At 53.1% G+C, this 25,301-nt stretch overlaps 2 protein-coding genes across 2 annotated transcripts in view; one reads left to right on the forward strand and one right to left on the reverse strand.

The window, feature by feature from the left end:
* The window catches only part of LOC142821519 (uncharacterized), a 54,210-nt gene extending 38,614 nt beyond the window's left edge, over positions 1-15,596 (reverse strand). The window contains exons 1-9 of the mRNA XM_089771200.1: positions 15,130-15,596; positions 11,749-11,844; positions 10,960-11,172; positions 10,629-10,651; positions 9,862-9,977; positions 9,258-9,317; positions 7,527-7,727; positions 4,481-4,594; positions 3,213-4,184 (exon numbers count right to left, since the gene is read on the reverse strand). Of these exons, the coding sequence (XP_089627326.1) occupies positions 3,213-4,184; positions 4,481-4,594; positions 7,527-7,727; positions 9,258-9,317; positions 9,862-9,977; positions 10,629-10,651; positions 10,960-11,172; positions 11,749-11,844; positions 15,130-15,501 (2,167 nt within the window). The 5' untranslated portion in view covers positions 15,502-15,596. The remainder of the gene's footprint in view (positions 1-3,212; positions 4,185-4,480; positions 4,595-7,526; positions 7,728-9,257; positions 9,318-9,861; positions 9,978-10,628; positions 10,652-10,959; positions 11,173-11,748; positions 11,845-15,129) is intronic.
* Positions 1-24,130, forward strand: part of LOC142821523 (zinc finger protein RFP-like) — a 48,794-nt gene extending 24,664 nt beyond the window's left edge. Inside the window, exons 7-8 of the mRNA XM_089771145.1 lie at positions 22,109-22,168; positions 23,042-24,130. Coding sequence (XP_089627271.1) covers positions 22,109-22,168; positions 23,042-23,553 — 572 coding nt within the window. The 3' untranslated portion in view covers positions 23,554-24,130. The remainder of the gene's footprint in view (positions 1-22,108; positions 22,169-23,041) is intronic.
* Positions 24,131-25,301: the final 1,171 nt, after the last annotated feature.

Genomic DNA, 25,301 nt, shown 5'->3' on the forward strand with positions numbered 1-25,301 from the left:
TTCTGTTAATTAAGGGGCTGGGTTTCAGTAATAAAAGGGCCTCTGCTGGACAATTAGAAACAGGATATTAGGATTTGTTTTTCAGGGATTCCAGGACACAGCTTGGGCTCAGCCCGACTGCGTGACAGGGTACCCACAGGGAGGGAATGTGTGACACACAATCTCTGTATTGGTACAAAAAAGTTAGCTCATGTGGCCGGAGTGAGGCTCAGAGGACTTGGATTGTGGGAAGGGACTTAGGGTTGGGGCAAAGAGTTGGAGGTGTGAGGTCTGGCTCTGAGGATAGAAGTTTGCAGTGTGGAGAGTAGGGTTCCCTCTAAGGCTGAGGCCCACCCACCTCCAAAGCAGAGCCACGCAGTGCCTACTCAACTGCTCCAGGGTGGGCTGTGTGGCAGACAGTGCTTATTCTAGCAGTCCTGGACAGTGGCAGGGCCAGAGCCAGAGCCAGAATGGGGGCCTGCTCCAGCCGTAGCTGTGTTGTGAGTACTACATGCTTTGACAGACTTGGCCAGAGTCCGAGCCGCAGCGGCATCACAGGCAGTGAGGGCTTCAGCAGCCCCAGCCCAGAGCCATGTGGTGGGGAGGCTCACTTCAGCAGCTGCTCCAGCAGCCAAGGCCAAAGCCAAGGACCCAGAGTGGTGAGGGACTGGCTGCTCTAGAGACCGGGGCCATGTGGTAGAGGTCTGGTTCTAATTCCTCTTAATTAAAGATCTCCACCTTGGGATCTCAAAAGGTAAATCTGCAGGTTATCTGAGGGATAAAATAGATGGCAAATGACTAGAGAAATGTTCTGCGCCCTGTTCATATTTAACAGCCTAAATCATGTCAAGGAGAACAATTCTCTCTGACCCTCAATATTCTTGTCATTTGTGAAGGCATCAATCACATCAATAGTGTTGATTGTGCCAATGATTATTTTCGTGCCTGTGGAAGTTATTTCTCTCACACAAACGTGCACTGTGTAGAGGCAACTAAAACTTTAATGCTGTTGATTATCTTCTATTGATGCTAAATCAATATGCAACTGATGACATATTAAAGGGACTTTTCTATGATTGACAGGTGTCTAAACCATGCAGATACTATACAAAATATAATCTATAATTAGATTATGTCCTATATACAGTGAATTAATGTGGTCTGAAGAAAAAGAGCTGGATAGTTTTCTGGTGATATCCCTAAATTCATCTTCTGAATGTCATTAACTTGCAGCTGCAGAATGAGTTTTAGAATCAAGGAGTAGGGATGGTGCATTCATTTTTTATCCTTTACAAATTACTACACTATGGCTACGTGTAGACCGGCATGCTTTTCCGGAAATGCTTCTAATGGAAAAGTTTTCCATTAAAAGCATTTTCGGAACAGAGCGTCTAGATTGGCACGAACGCTTTTCCTCAAAAGCACTTTTTGTGAAAAAGCTTCCGTGGTCAATCTAGATGCGCTTTTCTGCAAAAAAGCCCCGATTGCCATTTTTGCGATCGGGACTTTTTTGCGGAAAACAAATAGCTGTCTACACTGTCCCTTTTGCCCAAACAGGAACAGCATAGTATTTCCGCAAAAAGCACTGATTTCTTACAGTAGGAAGTCAGTGCTTTTGCGGAAATTCAAGTGGCCAGTGTAGACAGCTGGCAAGTCTTTCCAGAAAAGCGGCTGATTTTCCGGAAAAACTGGCCAGTCTAGACACAGCCTATGACTAGATTAGACTGGGAGGAAAGTGCAGGGGTTGGGATGAAGGGGACACTGCAGAAGTTAGGGGCACAATGCAGGGCTGGTGGCAAAGGGTGCACAGGGTGGGGGTGCAGGAGATGGGAAGCTCATGGATGCAGGAACAGTAGAGCAAGGCTGGGTGGGAATGAGACTGCGTGCCAAGCTGGTACATTTTCAGGGTGCATGTGTGCAGGGTCACGCACCTTGTTAATTATCCTTTGGTTTAGTATATTTCTTCCATAATTTAAATTGCATGTGTGCATGTAAAACTCTCAATAACTCGTGGGTGCCACGTAGGCACACATCTGAACAAGCACACAGGATGTCACTCTTTGTGCACAAGAAAAAACTCACTCTACTCATGGATGGAAAATCTTAGGACTACTGGTTGAAAGCTCTAGCTGGGGCTGTGATCTTAAAGATGGAGGGGACTGACATGTAGGCCACTGAAAGGAGACATCAAGGAGAAAAGACTCCCACGAGCTCTCGCTGCCCCAGCACACGTGTTACTGTGAAGGGGGAGGAGGGAGACCCACCTCTCCCTGCCATGGTAACTCTGGCCCTGGGGCCATGGGATGGCCAACTGTCCTCTGGCCACAGCAGGACTGGGGTTGAGACCAGTGGATAGAGGTCTCTCTCCCCACCAAAGCCCTATAAGCTCATATGGCATTTAATAGGCTGAGGCACAGCCACCTGGCCACATAGCTTACAAGGAACTCAGGTTCTAGGTTTCTTCCCACTGTAGGTTCTCCAATGGCTAACAAGAGTTGAGCTCTGACTGAAGCTTTCCCCACAGTCAAAGCAGCTGAATAGTTCTCTCTCATCTGTAGATTGTCTTATGTTTAACACACACGTGAACAAGGGGGAAATCGAGTACATACAGTGTACTTAGATTTCCAAAAAAGCCTTTAACAAGGTCCATCACAAAAGGCTCTTGTGTAAATTAAGTTATCATGGGATAACCAGGAAGATCCTTCCATGGATTGAGAAATGGTTAAAAGACAGGAAACAAAGGGTAGGAATAAATGGTAAATTTTCAGAATGGAGAGGTGTAACCAGTGGTGTTACCCCAGAGTCAGTCCTACAACCAATCCTATTCAGCTTAATAAATGATTTAGAGAAATGGGTGAGCAGTGAGGTAGCCAAGTTTGCGGACGTTACTAAACTGTTCAAGATAGTCAAAACCAAAGCAGGCTATGAAGAACTTCAAAAAAAGATCTCACCAAACTGAGTGACTGGACAATAAAATGGCAAATGAAATTTAATGTGGATAAGTGTAAAATTATGCACATTGGAAAAAATAAACCTAAGTATACATACAATATGATGGGGGCTAATTTAGCTACAACTAATCAGGAAAGAGATCTTGGAGTTATTGTCAGAAGTCAGGGCACAGGATCTGGGATATGGGGGAGGCTTGGGGCTGGGACTGTGTGTGTGTGTGTAATCACCGACTATGCAGTCAGAGCAGGTAAAGGGTAGCTCTCACGTGTGGGTTCTCCTATGTCTAATAAGGTGTGAACGTCTACTGAAGCTTTTCCAACAGTCAGAGCAATTGAAAGGTTTCTCTCTTGTGTGTCTCCTCCTATGTCTAACAAGGTTTGACCTCTTCCTGAAGCTTTTCCCACAGTCAGAGCAATTGAAAGGTTTCTCTCCTGTGTGGGTTCTCCTATGTATAACAAGGTGTGACTTCTCATTGAAGCTTTTCCCGCAGTCAAAGCAATTGAAAGGTTTCTCCCCTGTGTGGCTCCTCCTATGTCTTACAAGGTGTTCGCTTCTACTGAAGCTTTTCCCACACTCAGAGCAATTGAAAGGTTTGTCTCCTGAGTGGGTCTTCCTATGGTTAACAAGGTGTGAGTTCTGACGGAAGCTTTTCCCACAGTCAGAGCAGTTGAAGGGTTTCTCCCCTGTATGGGCTCTCCTATGTGTAACAAGGTGTGAGCTCCTCAGAAAGCTTTTCCCACAGTCAGAGCAATTGAAAGGTTTGTCTCCTGTGTGGGTCCTCCTATGTCTTACAAGGTGATCGCTTTTACTGAAGCTTTTCCCACAGACAGAGCAGTTATGGCGTGTCTCTCTTATATGTAGTATCTGATGGTTCGTAAAGTGCAAGTGCTGACTGAAGCTTTTCCCAGAGTCAGAGCACTTGAAGGGCTTCTCTCCTGTGTGGGCTCTTTGATGTTCAATAGGAGTTTCACAGTCACTAGAAGTGCAGGGTGACTGTTGATAGGGGATTTTCTGTTGAATGGTTTCTGTGTTTCTTTTCTCCCATCGGCTCCTGTGACTGGATTTATCCTGTCCCCCTCCTGGATGATTTCCATGCTGCATTTCTGGGCTATGCTGACTCTCACAAGTCTCTCCCTGCTCACGTATCTGGGAAACATGCCCTTCAGGTCTTCCCAGTAACATCCCACATGGAGACACTTGCTCCGATCCCTCCTGCTGCACAAGATCATAGTTCTCAGTCAGCATCCCATCACCTGTTGGGATAGAGAAATAATCCAGACAGGAGTTATTGTCTATGATGAGCTGAAAGAAAACTCTAAAAGAGGAATAGAAAAGGGGACACACGCTCAAATAATGATTGAATTATCATGAGATGAGTTCACCCTCCTTCTTCACAACTCTTCCACAGAAGAGAAAACCCAGCCTTTCCTCATCCACCATGCTCTGGCTCAAGTTGAAGACAGGCTAAAGAATCAGACAGACTTCATGAAAACACACAAGTAACACCTGCTATAAGTTGGTTTCTGAGGCTATTTAACTGACTGCTCACCTGTGTGGATGCCACTGATGATCTCCCCTTCCTCACAGCTCTGGTGATCTGGGACCTGCAACTCCTCCTCTCGCTCCACCCAGGAGATCACATGAACTTCAGAGACTGGAAATCCTGTTTGGAGAGCAATTAATCAAGTGCTGATCTTGTTCATTAAGGTCTGTGCCATTACTGCTTCCAGAGTCAGGATCTGAGGGTGTGTCTACACTGCACCCCTTTTCTGGAAAAGGGATGCAGATTAGAAACTTTGGAATAGCAAGATCCAAAGTAGGAATCTTGAAAGTAGGAATAAAAGATCCTCCGGAAAAGGGTTTGTTTTCCAGAGAATCACGTCTAGACTGCCGCTTTTCTCCGGCTTATCCCCAAGCCGGAAAAAAGTGGCAGCCATGTTAATGCAAATACCACGGGGGATATTTAAATCCCCCGCGGATTTTGCTATTCCAAAGTATCTAATCTGCATCCCTTTTCCGGAAAAGGGGTGCAGTGTAGACACAGCCTGAGTCACCCATCCAGAGAGGCTCCTTTCCAAGAGCCCAGGACACACACACACCTGCAGTAAAGGCGCATCCCCTCCCCGCACCTTGAGAATGGCCCAGCTCTTTCCCCAGGGGAGCTGAGCACTCTGCTGCACTCTCTAGGGTACAACTCAGTCCCCCTCAAAGCCCATTCCATCCCCCTCATCCCCAGTATCTCAGGGCAGGACAGGAACACACTGCTCACAAGGGGAGCTCTAGGGAGTGCTGGCAGGTCTGACACCAAGACCCCCAGACAGGGCTCAGACTATAGTGGCCACATGCCAGGTCACTAGGACTTGGGAGAAGGACTAGCTCTAGCTCCCCAAGGCTCTGTCCACAAAGCTCCTGGCTGGTGGGCTGGGCTCCCCCTGCTCTTTGGCTCAGATGTTCTACTTGGGCCAGAAGGAGGCAGAGGAAGTTGTCTGAGCAGCTAAGTGAATCCTTGGCAGGCTGCTTCAGGCCCTGCCTATGCTCCCGACTACCTGTGTCTGGGTGGGCCTTGCTAACTGCCTACAACAGTTGCCTTTCCCGCAGCTGCCCAGGGTGGCACTAGGCTTCTCCAGCGACCAGCCAGGGTGGAGCTGGGCCGTGCTGCTTCTCTGGTGCTTGTGGCTGTTACTCAGCTCCCCGTCTGTAGCCTTAGTTCTATTCTGCCAGCAGCAGCTTTTGTGTGGTTTCCCAGTCTGCCTCTTCTAGTGAGCCTGGCCTTTGATTTGGGGTCACTCCAGGGAGGCACAGAATCTACCACATTTGCACCTTGTGAGCGCCTTCCCCTCAGCTTTGCCTCCACCCCTTCTCAGACCTGCATTTAGTGTTCGGAAGAGCCACCTGTGATGTGACCATGGAGATCATTGTGCTACCACTGTCACACAATCACAGAAACCTTGTGCAAAGTGTGCTGTGTGACGAGTCAATGGGAAAATTCTGATCTGATGACTAGGATTATCTTGTTTATGTCCATTATTTTGGAACTAAAACAAGCCAGGCTTTGGCAGAATGGTGGAGCACTGGGTACCAACTAACCAAGAAATCACATTCCTGAGCAGGAGGAGGGCAATCAACACACCGCTCTCTGCAGGAACTGCAAACACACAGTCCTAACAGATAGCTCACTGACTCTTGTGCACAAGAGCGGGATGAGGGGATAATGGATATGGATGTTTTGTTCAAACAAACAGGCAGAAGGCCAAGTGGGGTAGCAACACGTAGAACGCAACATGCATTTTATTTTGGTCAATATGAGAGAGGAAGCCACAGGAGGGGCATGTTGATACTGGCTGAGGGGCAGTGTTCTAGCTGCTGACTGAGCTGGTACCATTATTGGGTAGGGACAAGTCTCACTATAACTGTGCCTGAGGTGCTGGGACACTAGCACCCTGCTCTTTTCACAATAAACCTGGCCGAGTGCCTTAGCCTCTGAATGGAGCCTGGGTCTTTCTTAGCGGCAACCCTGTGGTGTGCTCAATGGATAAACTTCACGTTCTGCCAGTGCCGCTGGCATCAAAGCTCCAGAAAGATCCGCCCTGAACAGCCGTATCAACGCTCTGTGGTGCTAGTAGCAACTCCTATGGCACTGCAGTCACTGCAGGAAGCAAAATTATCAATCACAGCAGCACCTGGGAACTCTGGTTTAAATCAGGACCACACTGTGCTATTGCAGTGCTCATATGGAGCTAAGCATCACCCCTCTTTAGTGTAAGTATCCTGCCCAGCCCTGAGAAACAGGGACACTCTATAAAAGCTAGTAAAGAGAGAGCTGACCGCACACAGAGAGTCTAAGGGACTTGATCAAGGTCACACAGGAGGACTTTGACAGGCAGAAAACTGAACACAGGTCTCCTGAGCATGAACCCAGACATTCACACAGGAAGAAAAAGTTCCTACCTGAAGATATAAAAATACAAGACAGGTGACATGATTTATCTCCGCTGCACAGAGAGACAAGTGAGCCCCAGAGAGAATGAAGCTGAACTTTTGAAAGGAGACCGAGCCTGTGCCTGAAATGCATCGAGAGCTCTGCTCACTTTTCTCTACTACAGAGCTACCTCGGACAAAATACTCACAGAGCGTGAACTGCCTCATCCACCCTCCCTCAGCGCCAGCATCCAGCCCCTCTCACTGACAAGTACCAGCATGTCACAGAGATTAGCTACAGGCAGGGAAGGACTCTGGCAACCGCACTCTCCTTCCAGTGCCTGAGCACACTGCCACAAGGGGACCCTGCAGCCACTAACAGCAGACAGACCCAGACCCAAACCTCTGGTACCTGCTGTTCCTGCCTGAGCCCTTCCACTCACACCTCTGGTCAAAGCACAAGATGGGCAAGATAGGGGGGAAGTGGAATGAGACCTGAACCTGCTTTCCCTGGGATGGAGAACGGAGGGGACAGTCTTTCACACAAGAGCCAGGATTATTGGGGCAGATACTCCTGACATTGGAGGCAGAGGCAATGAATAACCCTGAACCAAACCCAACCCAGATGCTCCAGACCCCACCCAGCTGCTGTTACCCAAAGGGACAGGAATCCTTACTCAGCCAGTTCACAGCCTCATAATTCTCCTGCATCACACCCCTGTAGAGGGCTCTCTGGCCTGGGTCCAGCAGAGCCCATTCCTCCTCAGAGAAACACACAGCCACCTCCTTGAAGCTCACAGGCTCCGCCACGGCCATTTCCTGTCCCTGGCTCTGCAGGCCGGGGGCTGAGCTGGAGACAAACATGGGTGTTCTGCAGCCTGGCAGGGGGAGAAGAGGGAGACATTTCAAAAGGGGCTTTAATCCTTTCTACATCCCCATTCTGCCCAGACTCTGCCATTGTGGGCAAAAGTTTTAGTCTAGATATGCCATAAACAGCACACAGGAGTTAGATCCCAAATACATATTTATTTCTGTCTGTACCTGGCGTGAGTTACAACATTACTGCCTCTGCAACAATGGGATTTAGTTCTCAGCACCCTGTGTTTCTGATAACAAGCCACATATTCATCTGCTTGAATATGGACATAGGCTAAATGTAGACTGTTGTATTTGAAACCCTTAGTCTTCATTCATGGATTTGCAGCACAAACTTTGCTCTCTCATCTGACAGAGACGTTATAAACCCTTTCCACAACACAGAGTCAGTGAAGTTAACACCACCATTCAGATGCTTATTATTAAACACGTGTGCTGAGTGTTTCCAGGGTGAGATCTTAAAATTCATGAATTAATGGGATCAGAAGATACCCTCAGTCATGCAGTCTGACCCCCTCAGTGGCACAAGCCATTACACGTAGTCCAGTTACCCAGGCACAAAGCTCTGTTTTCCCACGGTGTATTTTCTAGAAAGTCCCCCAGTAACTTGAAGACATCAAGAGATGGAGAATCCACCAGTTCTTTGTTCAGTTGTGGACAAATAAGGGACTGTGGGTTTCTGACCAGCGAGAGCTCTTGCATATATAGCTGCAGGAGGAGGACAGAGTTTGGGTATGCAGAGTGCGGGACAGGAGTGGGGAGCAGAGATTAGGAGGGGAAGGGAGAGGTTGGGGTGGCAGAGGCAAGCTCTGGACAGGAGACTTATCTGAGTGACTCCTGGCCAGAGGCCAAGCACCTCAGGAAGGCAGGGAGCCTGCCCAACCCTCTCACAGGCTGCAGGGCCATGTGGGTGTGTGAATAATTATGACCCAGAGGGAAGGGGGCACGGTGCTTTGTTTCTGTCCAGAAACTGGCCAATGAGATTGTCCTGGGGGTGGAAGCAGCACCTGAAGCCTTCCCTCCTCCCCTCCAGGCTCACAGTAGCTTTCTGAGTGACTTGAGATGGGGAGTGGCATCTGTGGGCTGGATCCAATGGCTTGGTAGGGTGGATCCGACCCATGGGCTGTATTTTACCCAGGCCTGCACTAGACGTAACAGCCCTTGGGGATCCAGCAGTTTCTTGCCTTGAACGAACTGATATAGTGGAAGCAAGGCAGCTCACAGACTATTTATTGCTGGAAATCAACCCCATATTGAAACTGACTGAGCAGTGTAATCTGCGCTTGAAGGTGCTTTCCATTGTGTGCTTTAACTTCACCCATTTAGCATCATACCTCATAGATCACTGTTTCTCAAAGTGTTTGCAGGTCTCCATGCAGCACCCCTGGGGCTTCTCACAGATCAGTGGGTGAGGTATAGGGCTGTGTGCACCATGGTTGCTGGGTTTGGTTGGTAACTTCAATGACAATCCCATGAAGATGTTTTCACTGGAATTTTCTCATCATTTAAAGAATCTCCACCTGCAAACTCACCTTGTCTGAAAGCTCCCAAGGATTTTCCTCTTGCTCTCTCCAGTGCAGAGGGCAGAGTGTCTGGTGGGGGAAGGGATAAGAGAGGTGAGATTCCAGGCTCTCCTATTTATAACAATGTCCCACTCTGAACTCTGCATTTCAATTGTATCAGAGACCAGACAGAGACACACTCAGGAATTGAGTATGAAAGTCTGAAACTTTCATTCTCACTCGGGCACCTCCCAGCAATGGAACCAACATCCCCGCAACCTGTCCCAGGAGAGAAGCTGTAAGTGAGATTTACTCTTCCCTCCTCACACTCTCCCACTTGGTTTCTCATTCACTTACTGCCTCTTATTATAACGTGGAGCAGTGGTGGTGGAACACGTGGCCATCACAGTAACTTTAGCCATTTTGATCTCTGAAAGGGAGGTTCAGAGTTTGCAAACCCCTGGCTATCTGCAAGCAGTTGGGTCTGTTCGCTCAGTGTCTCTAAGGAGAGCAGTGTGATGGGACCGTCATTCTCCATGTGGGAATTGAGGCAGGGGAAGGTTGGCTTCATAGGCCAGATTCAGTGGTCTCAGATACTTGAACTACTTTCCCCTCCGCCATCCCTTCTAGGTACCTTTGAACTCCCTCAGAGTCTCCGACAGAGCAATCGTTTTCTGGGAGAAACCTCTGACTTGTTCTTCTAGTTCAAGAGAAATCTCTTCCGGAACCTGGAACTGCCCCGTCTCACACCTGGACAGAAACAATTCCATGTGATTGTATTTCATTTACTGCTGATAAGTTCTGGCTAGTGAGTCTCAGCTCTAACAGGCCTGGAGTCAGAATTCCTCCAATTTTCCCAGCAACACAGTCCATGCAACCTTCTCCTGAAAGGTCCCATTGCTGTTCTTCACTTCTGTCCTGGGGAGACTAGCTGGGGGACAAAAGGGGAATTGAGTCTTCATGACCAACTCACTCCTTGGCCTCTAGGCGTTGAGGGACAGGAGGTTCCCAGGTGAAAGGCTGAAGGAATCTGTCTAGTAGGGACTAGACTGAGACACCAGCTCCTTCCACACAGGTCTCCGAACAGCCCTCAGGTGGGACAGACTCTTGGTCCTTGCTGCCCTGGGCTGAATGTGCCCAGTGCACAGCAGTGACAGGCCCATGTTCCACCCCACAGTACACAGGGAGGTGACAGCTCCAGGAAACACTTGAAGTCAGACTGTGCCCTGAATGGGGAATTCCAGAGTCTGCTGTGTGAGGGTGAGACCCGCAGAATTAAATGAGTCAGAGATATTCATCTCTAACATCTGCCTCTTGGCACCCTGTGGAGATGTGGTGCTAACATCAGCTCCAAGCTCTTTCCCTGAGCTGTGCAGCGTGAGGGGAGTGAGAGCCACGTACCTACTCAGAGTGCTCCTGACGTCCTAGAAAAAAGACAGAGAAAAGACTCTCAGCCCCATTGGACACACACAGGGGACCTCAGGGACGGGATTTTGCAAACATGGGAAGAGAGTCTCTGCCCTGACCCCAGGAACATGGATCCCCTGAGCAAATGGGGCTTTACGATCTCTAGTAGCTCTGTGCCTGTAACTTTACAAAGCATGGCAGTTACTCACATGGCAGCAATGCACATGGAGTTACACCAAGATCTAATAGCTGGACCTCAGCACTTGTGATTCAGGAGCCTCCCTTCCCTGAGTGGGGAGCTGGGACGTTTCTCCCTCAGTCTCACCTGCAGGAATTCATTCGCTGGCTTCTGACACTTCCCCTTGCTGAGATGGGAAATCTGCGCAGAGAGTTTCCCGACCGTGTCAGTTTGGAGCCTCTCAATCGCCTCGTCCAGCTTCTCCAGCTGGGCCAGCAGGAGTCGCTCTTGTTCCTCCAGGAACTGCCGCAGCTGCTGAAACTCGGCCACAATCATCTGCCTCTTGGCTTGGGTCCATTTCTGTATGGAAACAGGGAAAGGGTTGGTCAAGGGCATGTATGGAGCCCAGGGCCCTTTCATGGAGAGCTGAGTGCGCAGCAGGGAGAATTTCTTAGAAAACCCTAAAATGTGTCACATTTGACTGTACTTTGTGGTTAGTAGGCAGAGGTGGCTCTCCCAGCATCTCCTTTGGGCCCTGTGTCCCTCTGAAAGGGATGTTCCCATGTCTGTCATGGGCAGCATCTTTTGATATTCATGGGCTCTGGAAATTCAGACCCTGAGCAGCACGAGGCAAGACTCAGCACTAGCCTGACAGAGATACCCAGGAGGAAAAAGGAGAAACATGTTAATACACCAAGTGAGCAGACAGCCCTTTAGGGGGACACTCAGCTCCCTTGAGGAGGATTTCTGGGAAAGCTACAAAGGCTGGACATTAACTCATGCGCTGACATGGATGCTCAGGGCCTGTCTACACATGGATCTCACCCTGCAATCCACAATCCAGGAGAAACACAAACAAGCCCAATGTCACATGAGTCTGCCTCCTAACAGTCCTCCCACTGCCAGTCTCTGCTGTTTCAAACCACAGGCACCTACCAGATACTCCTGGCGTGTCCCTTCTGCTGTTGTTTTCCTTCCCAGCACCTTTTCTCTCTCTTCCCTCAGAGTCTTCAAATGGGCCTCCAATTTTTCCTGAAGAAACAGATAAGCACAGGGGCAAACCCCATCAGATGTCGGGAGCCCATTTGTCTGCCTTTAAGAGAGTCCCAGTTTTGTGGAGCTCTGCCCCTCTTCAGCAGGGACTCTGCCCTGGACATGATTGTGTCCATAGAAAAAGACACAAGAAGATACTGAGGATGCAGCAGGACACCTACAAGGGTGGGGGAAGGATCAGTGGTGGCACCTTTATAAAGAATGAAGCAGGTGGGGATTAGGGAGGTAAAAATGCTTAACAATACTAATTATGTAACTGATCACAATTTTATCAGAGACAGGAGTTTTTTAACCTGCTGACAGGTAGGGCTGGTAGCGGAAATGGGCTCTCCTGGGCCGGGGATCTCTCGCGAGGTCTGCCGGGGGTGGCCACAAGGACAGCTGGCTGATGGGAACTCCCAGCAGCTGCAGACTGATGTTAGCTGCCAGAGGGAACCAGGCACTGCTGGGGCAGTGGGGAGTTTAACCAGTAACTGGCACCGATAAGCATTAGCTCTTCAGTTAACCAGTTTGAACTCTTGCTACAATCCAGTTGAATCCTAGTTGTGTCTGGCATGGACCTGCACTTCCTGAAGTCCTGCTATGGGTGGAGTGAAGGCGCTCGGGGCCCCGCACAGCATGCAGCCCAGCAACCTCATCTAGTGTCAGTGGCTGCATTGAAGTTTAACCCCTCACGGAGCACCCCAGAAGTTCAGTATCCCTATTAGAAACCTTCACTCCCTGCTGGACCTAGGGCTTTATCAAGGCATCTTTCCCTCCTAAAGGGCCACACTTCATCACTATTCAGTGATGCTGAGGGGCAGGGAGCAGTGTAAGTCTAACAGGGTACGGTGCTAAACTCTATCCCTGACATGCTTGGCGACTATGAGCGACTAGGTGCTGCCCCACCTTCCCTTCCCACAGTTTGTCTAAGTGGACTGTGACCTGCTCAGAGAAGGGATTTTCCCTTGCTGGATGTTCTGCAGGTCCCTGCTGCCATTGCGGATCTATAAGGCAAATGACAGATTGTTCTTCTGATCATTAACAGCTTGTAACCTCCTCTTCTCCAATCCCAAGGCAGCTCACTGACAGAGTGGCTTGTACCTCCTGCGATCTAAACCTCTTCGAGGGTATGTCTACACTACAAATTTAATTCGAACTAACAGCTGTTAGTTCGAATTAACTTTCATAGGCGCTAGACAGGCAAACCGCTAGTTCGAACTTAATTCGAACCAGCAGAGCGCTTAATTCGAACTAGGTAAACCTCATTCTACGAGGATTAACGCCTAGTTCGAATTAAGGGCTGTGTAGCCACTTAATTCAAACTAGTGGGAGGCTAGCCCTTCCCAGCTTGCCCTGGTGGCCACTCTGGGCACCACCAGGGAAACTCATCTGCCCCCCTCCCGGCCCCGGAGCCCTTAAAGGGGCACGGTCTGGCTACGGTGCCCATGCCAGGTGCAAGCCTCCCAGCACCCAGCCAGCAGACCCTGCACCTGGCATGGCATGAGCCAGCCACCCGCTGCCACCCAACCCTCCGCCTCTTCCCGGGACCAGGCTGGTGGCTCCCAGGAGTCTGCCCGGGGCTGCAAAAGGTGGGTGCCCGCCTGGTCTAGTGCGGAGATTGTGGACTTCATCCAGGTTTGGGGGGAGGCGTCCAACGTCCACGACCTCCGCACTAGGCACAGGAAAGTGGCCATCTAGGGCAGGACAGCTGCCAGTCTGGCCACCTAGGAGCAGGTTTGCATGAAAATCAAGGTGGTCCAGTGAGACCCCCGACCCTGAGCTTAGAACATAAGAATGGCCGTACTGGGTCAGACCAAAGGTCCATCTAGCTCAGTACCCTGTCTGCCGACAGTGGCCAACACTAGGTACCCTGGAAGGGATGGACCCAAGACAATGACCAAGCCATTTGTCTCATGCCATGCATCTCCAGCCTTCCACAAACAGAGGCCAGGGACACCATTTCTATCCCCTGGCTAATACCACTCCATGGACCTAATCTCCATGACTTTATCTAACTTCTCTTTAAACTCTGTTATAGTTCTAGCCTGCGGCAAGGAGTTCCACAGGTTGACTATTTGCTTTGTGAAGAAGAACTGTCTGTTATTAGTTTGAAGCCTGCTACCTATTCATTTCATTTGGTGTCCTCTAGGCCTTCTATTATAGGAACTAATGAAGAACTTTTCTTTATGCACCCTCTCCACACCACTTATGCTTTTATAGATCTCTATCATATCCCCCCTCAGTCTTCTCTTTTCTAAGCTGAAAAGTCCCAGTCTCTTTAGCCTCTCTTCATATGGGACCTGTTCCAAACCCCTGATCATTTTAGTTGCCCTTTTCTGAACCCTTTCCAAGGCCAAAATCTCTTTTCTGGGGTGAGGAGATCACATCTGTATTCCCCTCCTCCTTGTTCCCCTGGCTTCCCCCTTCCAGCTCCCTCCTCCCCTCTCTCACCCTCTCTCTTCCCCTCTTCCACCTCCTTTTCCCAGTCTCCCCCAGTTTTGTTAAATAAAGAGAGTTTCTATTTTTGACCACACGTGTCCTTTATTTTGTACATCAGGAAGGGGGGCGAGGGATGGGTAAGTGGAAGGATGTGAGCGATGAATGGGGTATGAGCCCCCGATGAGGAGGACTGGGGTGGCTCTGCGGGCTCCTCGGGATGGAAACTCTCCTGTAGCCCCCCGATTGGCAGCCTGCGGCAAGTGCAGACGGGCTGATGGCCGAGTGCTGTGATGTGCCGAGTGTGGGCACTCAGGGCACTCCAAGCCAGGACCTCATCGAGGTAGACAAGCAAGCGGGGAACCCTGAACTGTCTGTCCGGGGTGGGGTTCGGGTCCCTTGAAGCACAGCCCTCGGCTAGCCTGAGGAAGCAGCTCTTAAGTCCTAACCTGATGCCCCGCCGGCACTGCTTCCGGCCAGCCTTAACTTTGGTTCAGGGTCCACTCAATGTGGACATACTAGTTCGAATTAGCTTAGTTCAAATTAACTAATTCGAATTAAGTTAGTTCGAATTAGTGCTGTAGTGTAGACATACCCTGATTGTTAACACCGTCCCTTGTGCAAACACCCCCCCCCCCCCGTCACCAGTGAGGGCTGGGTTTCAGGATTTAGAGCCTCAGAGAAACATTTCCCACATCAGGTATCTTACGTAAGTTGCCACAAAGCCAGAACATTTACTTTTTACAGCATCTCTTGTAGGCTTTACAGAGCTGTGTCACAACTGTGCCTGGTAACTGTCAGTGACATAACACTGTAATTAAAACACACTGGACAGTAACTCGGTACCTTGTAGTCCTGGGCAGCTTCCTGTTTGGATACCACCATGTGAGCCTGGGATCTGTCACACACCACACAGATGGGAGTTTGATCCTCTTCACAGAACAGCTTCAGAGCCTCCTGGTGCTCCCCGCACACCCCGTCCCATCTTGCTCTCTGTGCTGCCTGGAAACTCAGCGGCTTGGCTAGTTCCACCACGTTTGCCAGCTGCCGGTTGGGCCGGAGGGGTCCCTGCTGCTCAGTGTCTCTGCACTGAGGGCTGAGGGGGGCCTGGCAGGAATTGTGCCCACACTCCAGAGTGACAGGGGCTGTGAAATCCTCCAGGCAGACGGGACGCGGCGCTTCCTCCCGGACACTTTCCACGGGGCTCTCTGCTGCCATGGCTGCCTCTGGGCTGGGGGACCGGGGCCGTGTCACTGTCCTGAGCTCAGCAATGGGGGGTCAGGCCCGGGGGGGGGGGGGGGGGGGTCTGAGGCACCAGCACTGAGGATACAAAAAAAAATCAAAAATAAAAACCAAAAAAGTCCCCCAAAGCTTCGCTCACCCCCCCCCCCCCCCGGCCCCTCAGCCCCCTGCCCCAGCCAGACCCCCCCACCGGTCTCTGAGCCCCTCCCCACCCTGTGTTTAAATCCCCCCCCCGCACACTCTGCAGCCCCCTCACAGCCCCGCAGACACCCCGAGCATCAGGAAGCCCGAGGTGGGGGGGGGGCACGCGCGGGGCTGAGTGTTTGTGACGCGCCAATTCCCTCCCGCTGGGCTGCGGCCTCCCCCGCAGCGAGTAACGGCGCCAACGGCTCCCACCACAGGGCGCGCGGCGCGTGACGCTGCTGCAACCGCTGCGAGGTGGGCGGGGCCTGAGCACGGTCGGGAACGCGCTGAAAACCCGGCCACGGGGCTCCGAATGGGGCGGGCCCGGTCAGACCGCGCATGCGCAGCGGGTCAGTGATTCCGGTCAGAATCCAGCGCCCGGGCTTAGCTCAGACCGAGAGATGCCTGGCCACGCCCCCAGGCCCCGGGCAGATGCTGCTTCCGCTGCTGGGCGCCGGGCCGGGGCGATGCGCTGCCCTTTCCCACGGGTCCGATCTCCCCCCGAGCCCCATGCGCCCCCTCGCAGCCTGACACCCGGCAGCGCCCCCCTCCCCCGCCGCGGTGCAACCCCTGCCCCTCCCCCCGCCCCTCCCCTGTCTCTGCATCCCGGCGCCCCCAGCGCTCCCCGTGCAGCCACTGGCCGCAGCTGGTGCCCAACGGACCCCGCCCCCCACTGTGACGTTGCTTGCTCCGCTCCTTGCTCTCGCTCCGATTGACAGGGGTTCCCCGGGCTGTCACGCCCCAGTGACGCACAATTGCCCGCCCCCGTGGCCGCATCATCAGTGACATGAATTGCCCCGCCCCTTGCTCTGACGGGGATTCCCCTGACCCCGCTGTCAGGCCGGGAGTGACGGGGCCGCCCAGAGACGCTGAGGGCGGGGCAGGGACTCGGAAGGGGGCGGGGCTCCACGAACCAATGAGAGCGCGGAACCCAGTGACGCGCCTGCTGCCGCCTGCCCCCCTCAGGCGCGAGACACGGACCCGCCTCTCCGGCCACTGGGGCGGGAGCGCGCGGACTCGGCCGGGCTCGGGCCCCGGAACGTGTCACCTGCGGGGGGGCCGGGTCCTCGCCCTGGGCAGGCAGCTCCTGCCCCCCACCCCGCCCCCCCCGCCCCTGGGCTCTGTTTGCAGGACGCTGGGAACGGGCCGCAGGGGGCGGGTCACTGGGGATCCCTGTTCTGTTCCCTCCCCCTGGGGCACCCGCACTGGGCACTGGGCAGACAGGACACGGGGCTGGGGGGGCCTTTGTCTGACCCGGCCTGGCCGCTCCTGTGCGGGACCCGTAAAGTCATTAACATCGGCAGCGCTATGGACACTGAGGCTCCTTTAGAACGAGCCAAGCAGCCTGAGCGCACGTCAGGATCGGGCCCCGGAAACATGGATTCCAGCTGGGATAAGTGTTTGGCCTGAGAATTGGGTGTCACTGGGCTTGGAGGGAGCAGATGCCAGCGAACCTCGATTTCACTGTCCACTCACAAACCGAGGGGAAAATCTTTCCCTTCATAGTAACTGAAAGTTCCACACAGGCCCAGGAAGAGCCGGGCTGCTTGAGAACTTCTTATGGTTGAAGGACTTTGACTTAGTCTGTTTTGAGAGTCACATTGACAATTTGTGGTTTAATAATAAAGATTTTCCTGTTTGAATCTCAGTGCCTGTCACTAAATAGTTACTGTCTGAGCCAAGTACTGCCTGCCCCTTCCCCTGTCATTTTCCACTGCTGTGAAAATCAAACATGGTAAAACTGAGAGCATGTAACCAGATCCATGTAAATACTCAACTATTACTTTATCTGTCAACATCAAACACAATGAATTCTGCACAAGCTTCACTCTCACTCCTTATGGGCACAGTTCTGGGAGCTGAGCAGCAGAGGCTGGTGGATTCTGGGCAACATGTGACACCCCAAAGACCCTCCACACCAGCCCAGGGGCAGGTGCCAGAGCCAGAGTATGGGACATTTCTCATCATCCAGGGTTGGGGTGTCTCCTGCTGGCTCTTCCCTTTCCAGGAAACTGCCTGAGTCAGCTCCAGGGAGAGGAACAGCTCATTGTTGCTGGAGGCAGGTAGAGCCTGAGCTCAGGAAATTGAAACTGATCCTCTTCCCCAGCCCAGAGGGAGCCATGGCCGCAGCAAGTGCAGTGGAAAGTCTCCGAAAGGAAGTAACTTGTACTGTCTGCTTGGAGTATTTCATGGACCCGGTGATCACAGCCTGCGGGCATAATTTCTGCTGCACCTGCCTCAGACGGTGCTGGGAAAGACCCGACCCAGCCATCCCCTGCCCGCTGTGCAGGGACCCTGTGCAGCAGGGATCCCTCCAGCCCAACAGGCAGCTGGCGAACGTGGTGGAGCTAGTCAGGCAGCTCCGTTTTCAGGTAATGAAGGGAGCGGGCACAGGTGGGATATGTGGGGAGCACTAGGAAGCGCTGAAGCTGTTCTGTGAGGAGGATCAAGCCGAGAGTCCTGTGTGCACCAAGCGCACATGGTGCTGCCCATCTGCGGGGAATTACTCTAAGTTTTAGTCACTGGCTAATTTCCCTGACTGTTCTCTGGTCCAGTGCAACTCACCAACCAGCTGAAGCCTGCCTGTCTTGGGAGAAGCTGGGGGGCAACAGAGGCCAAATTCCAAGTCTTTAAAGACACCAGATGTGAGAAACTTCTCTGAGATGCTCAGTGAAATCCTTCTGTACTCAGCCCCCCTTGGGGGAAATGAGGACCCGTTACCGAATGGGAGGCGTATGAATCAGTGGCAGGCTGACCTATGGGAACATGCTGCCGTCAGCCTGGAGAAGGGAGGTTAGAAGCTGTTGGTGTTACAGATTTGATGACTAGAATTTAATGTTATTACTTGTATTTGCTTCACAGTAACCCTCACGAAACCCACATGAGATCCAGGCTCTGCACAAAACCCAGCCAGGGACAATCCCTGCCCTGAGCAGTTTACAATCTAGAGCCGTGGTCCCCAACACGGTGCCCGCGGACGCCATGGCGCCCGCGGGGGCATTTGCATGCGCCCGCCAGGTGCTCCGGGCTGGTGTGGCCCCGGGCACATGGCGCAGCGCTTGCGGGGAGCGTCGGCCCCGGGCGCGCGGCGCTTGCGGGGGGGGGGGGCTGGCCCCGGCCCCAGGTGCGCGACGCTTGCGGGGGGAAGCGCTGGCCCCGGGCGCACGGCGCTTGCGGGGGGAGGGGGAGCGCCGGCCCCGGGCGCGCAGCGCTTGCAGGAGGGGAGGGGAAGGAGCGCCGGCCCCGGGCGCGCGGCTATGGGGGGGCCCCGGCCCCGGGCGTGTGGCTATGGGGGAGCCCCGGCCCCGGGCAAGTGGCTATGGGGGGACCCCAGCCCCGGGCATGCGGCTATGGGGGGGGCCGCCCCTGGGCATGCGGCTATGGGGGGGCTGCCCCCGGGCATGCGGCTATGGTGGGGGCGCCCCCGGCGCGCAAGTGTCCCCGCCCCCTGGCGCCCGGCGGGCGAACGGCCACGCCCCCTGGCGCCCGACAACCTCAAAAGGTTGGGGACCACTGGTCTAGAGAAACAAAAGTTGGGAAGAAAACTGAGGCACAAAGGGCAGAGAAAGGAGGGTGAATCAGCTAGGTGGTTAGTGGCTGCAGGCAGTTTAGAACCCCAGTTTCTCTAAATGCAGTTCACAACCTTGGCCTCAGGGCTGAAACGTGTTGGTTAGGAGAGAAAGATGCCCAGCAGAGAGCGGCAGTTTCCCACTGGGATGCTGAACTCCTGGGCTGCTCCAGGAGGGGTTAAACTCAGATGCTGTGACCGGCACTAGAGGAGATCGCTGGGCTGAACACTGTGTGGGACCCAAGAACCTCGAGTCCACCCACCACAGGACTCCAGGCAGCGCAGGGCCATGCCAGGCACCACTGGGATCAGACTGGGTTGGACCAAAACTACCCCCAGGTTGGAGCAGCCTGGTGTGAGTCTGACCTGTGACAGGCAGCCTTTGGGAATCTCCCAGAATGCACTGCTGCCAGCAGCTGTACCAGGCACTGGGGCAGTGGGTACCTGCCCCAAGGGCATTACCACTGCAGGGCAGCGCTGGGGCAAACCCCAGCCACCCTGAACAGAAATCAACCTCTTTAATTAAGGGAGTCACAGACCCATCCGCAGAGCACAGGACATGCCCACGCCTGCCTGCCGGGCCCCCACCACCTGCATTGGTCGGCCTCTGTGGGCCTGTCCCTGCCTCTGTCAGACCATCCCCACCTACGTCATTCTGTGTGGAGGTGCCGCCCTCTCCTGCCCCCATCCTCAGCCTCAGTCTCCTGAGCTATGGCTACGCTGTAGCCTTCTTCCGGAAAAGCTTATGCAAATGAAGCGCAGTGTGGAATATCGTCATGCTTCATTTGAATAATTAATTAGCATCCCCTTTTATGCAAGAGGCTTTTGCGCAAAAAGGAGCTGTGTAGACAGCAGATAGAGGCAGCAAAGTGGAAACGGAAAAGTGGAAAAGTGGATACTTGAAAGCGGCAGCGATGCACAGCTAGGCCTGGGATCAGCTGTGTGACACTGCTGCTTTGAAACGCCAAGGCAGCGTTCAAAGGGGCAGCACTGCTGAGCTGACCCCTGGCTTGGTGTTTCAAAGTGGCAGCGCTGCACAGCTGATTCCAGGCTCAGCTGAGCATTGCTGCGCGTGTGGAGCCCGGGGTCAGCTAGGGACTCCACAGCTGGTCTCAAGTTCCACGTGGCATTTCAAAGCAGCAGCGCAGCATGGAGCCCGGGGTCAGCAGGGGACTCTGACTCCCACTGGGGACTCTTGTGCATTTCAAAGCAGGCACCCACCTGCAGCCTGGAGTCAGCAGGACTTCCCACCTGCCTTGGGCTGCACGCAGAGTTCTGCATTCCTCCTTTGAAACGTACTAGAACCCCAGCGGGAGCTCCTTTACATTTAAAAGGAGGAATGCAGAAGTGCCTATTGACTAATCGAGTGGTCAAGGGAAATTCCATCGACTACTCGACTAGAGAATTAACCACTAGTTAGCATCCTGAGTTTCTCCATGATCTTGGGTGTGGACAGGCCCTGAGCTTCCATATCAGGGGATGAGTTAATGTCCAGCCCTGTTGGCTTTCCCAGAAATCCTCCCCCAATGACCTGCATGTCCCCGGCAAGGGCTGTCTGCTGGGTCTGTCATTTCCTGCACTAACGGGTTTGCTTCTGTGTACTCCCTGGCTGTGTCTAGACTGGCCAGTTTTTCCGGAAAATCAGCCGCTTTTCCAGAAAAACTTGCCAGCTGTCTACACTGGCCGCTTGAATTTCTGCAAAAGCACTGACTTCCTACTGTAAGAAATCAGTGCTTTTTGTGGAAATACTATGCTGCTCCCGTTCGGGCAAAAGTCCCTTTTGCGCAAAAGGGCCAGCTGAGATTTCTTTTTGCGTAAAAGCGCGTCTAGATTGGCCACAGATGCTTTTCCGCAAAAACTTCTTTTGCGGAAAAGCGTCCGTACCAATCTAGACGCTCTTTTCAGAAAATGCTTTTAACAGAAAACTTTTCCGTTAAAAGCATTTCTGGAAAATCATGCCAGTCTAGATGTAGCCCCTGGGTACCTGCACCAGTGTGGGGCTGAGCAGTGTTCCCAGTACACTGAGTGCTTGGGCAGCAGCTCAGGAGTGATCCAGATGCTGCCCAGCTGTCCACAGCTAGGTGTTGTTTCAGCTGGTGGTGCACATTTACACATGCCTCAGTGCACATAGAAAAATTTATTCAACACATTGAAGAGAACCTGGCTGCTGAGTCCTGCCTCCTGCTGTTCCCAGAGCCCATGAATAACAGAACATGCTGCCCATGACAGACATGGAAACATCCCTTTCAGATGGACACAGGGCCCAAAGGGGAAACAGATGCCTCAGCCTAGTACCCATAGGGTGGAGTCAAGTGCCAGAAATCTGTGGGTTTGCCAAGTTCTCCCTGCTGCGCACTCAGCTCCCCATGAAAGGGCCCCGGGCTCCATCCATGTCCCCGACCAGCCCTTTCCCTGTTTTCATTCAGCAACAGACAGAAACCGAGAGGCAGAAGATTGTGGCCGAGTTTCAGCAGCTGCGGCAGTTCCTGGGGGAACAAGAGCGACTCCTGCTGGCCCAGCTGGAGAAGCTGGACGAGGAGACTGGGAGACTCCAGACTGACACTGAACTGGAAGAACAAGTCAGGGGTTTCTCCCGGAAAACCACTGCGCTGTCGGAGACTCTGAGGGAGTTCACAGGTACCTAGAAGGGATGGGGGAGGGGACAGTGAGCTGGGAAATCAACAGCAGCAGCCTCGATCTTCCCTGCAGTGTAAACACACCTGGAGTGTGTCTCTGCTGTAATGGAAACCCAGGGCTGTGTGTTAGGATTGGGGGTGTTGTGGGCAATATGGACTCCTGAAATCTCACCTCTCTTCTCCCTTCCCCCACCAGACACGCTGCCCTCTGTCCTGGAAGGAGCAGGAGGAAAGTCCCCGGGAGCTTTCAGACAGGGTGAGGTTTCAAGTGGAGACTGAAAACACCTTCCTGAGTGTGTAGCTCAAGTCACCAACCAAACCCCCAGTGACCACGACAGGCAGAGCCCCAAACCTGCCCACTGAGCGGTGAGGTGCCCCAGGGGCACTGGATCAGAAGGACGAGGGGCCGTGTCCTGCCCCTTTAAGAAATGGGATGGTCGGACCCTACACTTCTCACTATGGGCACAGTTTGCAGGCAGGGGCTGCGCTTTGTGTCTGGGCAGCTGATCAGCGCAGCCCCTCCCTGGGCACCAGCCTCTGCCCTGTGCTGGCCTCTCCCAGTGACCCCACCCCAGATCCCCTTCCCCAGAGGCCCTGCCCCCGGCCAGGCCAGAAGCCAGAGCTGGGCTCCCCACATTGAGCCCAGATGCCCTGAAGAGCCCTGGACTCTCCACTGCCCTGGGGGTGACTAATGCCCAGGCCCTGCTCTGTGGGGTGAGGTGGCTCTTCCCCCGCGCTGCCCCCTCCCCCTGAGCCCTGGGCAGGGGGTGGAGGCTGCAGCGGGGAGGGAGTTTCCCTCCGGGGGTTAAAGCTGGAACCTGCCTCCTCTGTCCCTCCTCCCCCCTCCACTGAACCCTCCTGCTCTGGGCCTGGGCCTGGAGCAGCCCGACCAGGGGGCAGGAGGCTGCAGCCTCTGCACACAAATGAGAAGCTGATGAAGCGGGTCCCATTGCCCAGGCTGAGGCGCTGCAGTGACAGCTCGGCTCAGTCTCAGGGCCCAGGGCAGAGGCAGCTCCCTGGGGCCCAGGCCTGTCCCAGCCACAACAGGGCTGCTGGGGAGGGTGAGAAATGGCCCCAGCCACCCCCAGGGCTGAGCTCTGCCCCTCACGCCCTGATTCTCTCTCCCCAGCGACAGTGACTCTGGATCCAGACACGGCGAATCCCCACCTCGTCCTGTCTGGTGATCGGAAACATGTGAGATGGACAGACACATGGCAGCCACTGCCCAATAACCCAGAGAGATTTGACTCTGAGCCCTGTGTGCTGGGCCGTGAGGGGTTCACCTCGGGGAGACATTGCTGGGAGGTGGAGGTGGGGGATGGGCGAGACTGGGCTGTGGGGGTGGCCAGAGAGTCTGTGAGCAGGAAGGGAGGAATCAGCCGTAGCCCTGAGGGGGGGATCTGGGCTGTGCAGCGGTGGGGAAGTCAGTTCCGGGCTCTCACCTCCTCTGTGACCTCCCTGCCTCTGAGCCCCTCCCGCCAGATCCGGGTTTGTCTGGACTGTGACCGGGGGCAGGTGACATTTATCGATGCTGGTGCCGAGGCCCCGATCTTCACTTTCCCGCCGGGCTCCCTCCCTGAGGAGAGAATCCGACCCTGGCTCTGGGTTGGGTGGAAATCCCAGCTCAGATTGTGTCCCTGAAATCAGCCTCTCTGGCTTCACACACCCCAGTCTCTGTGACCTCACAGGACTCCCCTGACCCAGCCCCTGGCCCCTCATCTCTGATGCCTGAAAGCTTCTCCCCCTCCCTCCCTGCAGTCCCAGAGATAGGAGGGGTAAGAAGGCTCCTTTGGGCTGCCACAGGGGCAGAGGTGGAGATTGGGCAGAGGCAGAATTAACAGCTGGGCTGGGGACAGGCAGAGGTGGGGGTGGCAGGACACAGAATTAACCCATCAGGGTTTGGGGATGGGGGGAAGCTGGAAGCTGCGCAGCAGCAGGGAGCGACTGGTACCAGTCTGTGTCCTGAGATCTCACTGGGGTCTCCAGCCAGAGCTCCTGCCACAGGAGCCAAAGTCGCCTTCCCCTGTGGTGCAGCTAGCAACACTTGTCACCAGTGTTCCCCTAAGTTTTTCCATCCCTGAGTGGAGGGAGTTTGGCCTTGTGCGCCCATACTGAGGTCATGGGCGCCTGTTGGGACGTGTGCCATGAACATTCATATTTAAACATGAGTCTTGTTACTTCTGCACAAATAACTTTTTAATAAATGTTATTCATTTCTGTTTGGTTCATGTGGGTATTTCCCTTAAAATGGGAGTTTTCACTGAAGTTCCTTTGAAGAATACTGCTGATAGATTTCCAAAACCGTGACATGTTCCAAAACAAAACAAATCGCTTTTGTACAAGCCCCACATGTACCACAAAATGCAAGTCTCAGTTTCTTCTCCCCTGTTGAGGGCTCACTTTAATATTTGCTGCTTTCTAAAGGTTACGTTTATACTGCAGAGCTATTTCGGGATACCGGAAGCATCCCAAAATAGCTATTCTGCGTCTATTCAAGCAGCCCATTATTTTGAAATAGATTTCAAAATAAGGGCAGGTTATTCCAACGTCCCGGTAACCCTCGTTCCACCAGTCTTAAGGGCATTTCGGAATAGCGAGTTATTTTGAAATTTGGTTCTGTGAATATAACACCAAATTATAAAATAAGCTATTTTGAAATAGCCTCAAAATAAGCTACGCAATTTGCTTAATGTGTATTGCGTAGCTTATTTCAAGCTAAGGGTGCTCTATAGACACAGCCTTAATGTTTACAGATCTATCATGTGGTCTGGAAATTTGTCTTTAAAATAGTGCTTGTAATTTTACATAATACAGATCTATGACACAAACGTAACAGCACCCCCTCACGGTGATCCACAAACTCCTCCGATACAACGTAAGAACAGGGGCAAGATGCTGTTAATGTTGTACTATACAAGAGTCACTTCCCAAAGAGTAAAGTGTATCATGTCCCCCCTGGATTCCTGTGGCAGGAAGGCAAGGCCACACTCCACCACAGGGAAATCCTGACGGGCCCACTGTGCTGGGCAGCAACTTAGCTTGCACCTGGTGTGGCTTGGTCATCTTGCTGGAGCTTGGCTTGTTTTGCAAGGTATTTACAGGCCCTAGGTCACCTCTTCAAAATGCTTGTTGAGGTCGAGCTGGAGGGAAACTGTTTTTTGTTTGTTTCAACAGAGTAGAAAACGACTGAGTTAGGAACAGGCTGTTTTTCTAGGTGGCTGAGACTCAGCTGAGCCACATCCTCCATCCCCGAGAGTGTTTTTTTTATTCTCCTTGGCTCAGACATGTCTCCTACTGAGGCCACACCTGGGTGTGGGCCGCCCGTTTTCTACCAGTGTCTCTCACGAGAACACTCCATTGGCTATGGCTGTGTGATATCTATAATAAGC

The sequence above is a fragment of the Pelodiscus sinensis genome, chromosome 19, assembly GCF_052426305.1.
Source record: "Pelodiscus sinensis isolate ZL-2025 chromosome 19, ASM5242630v1, whole genome shotgun sequence".
Classification (NCBI taxonomy): Eukaryota; Metazoa; Chordata; order Testudines; family Trionychidae; genus Pelodiscus; species Pelodiscus sinensis.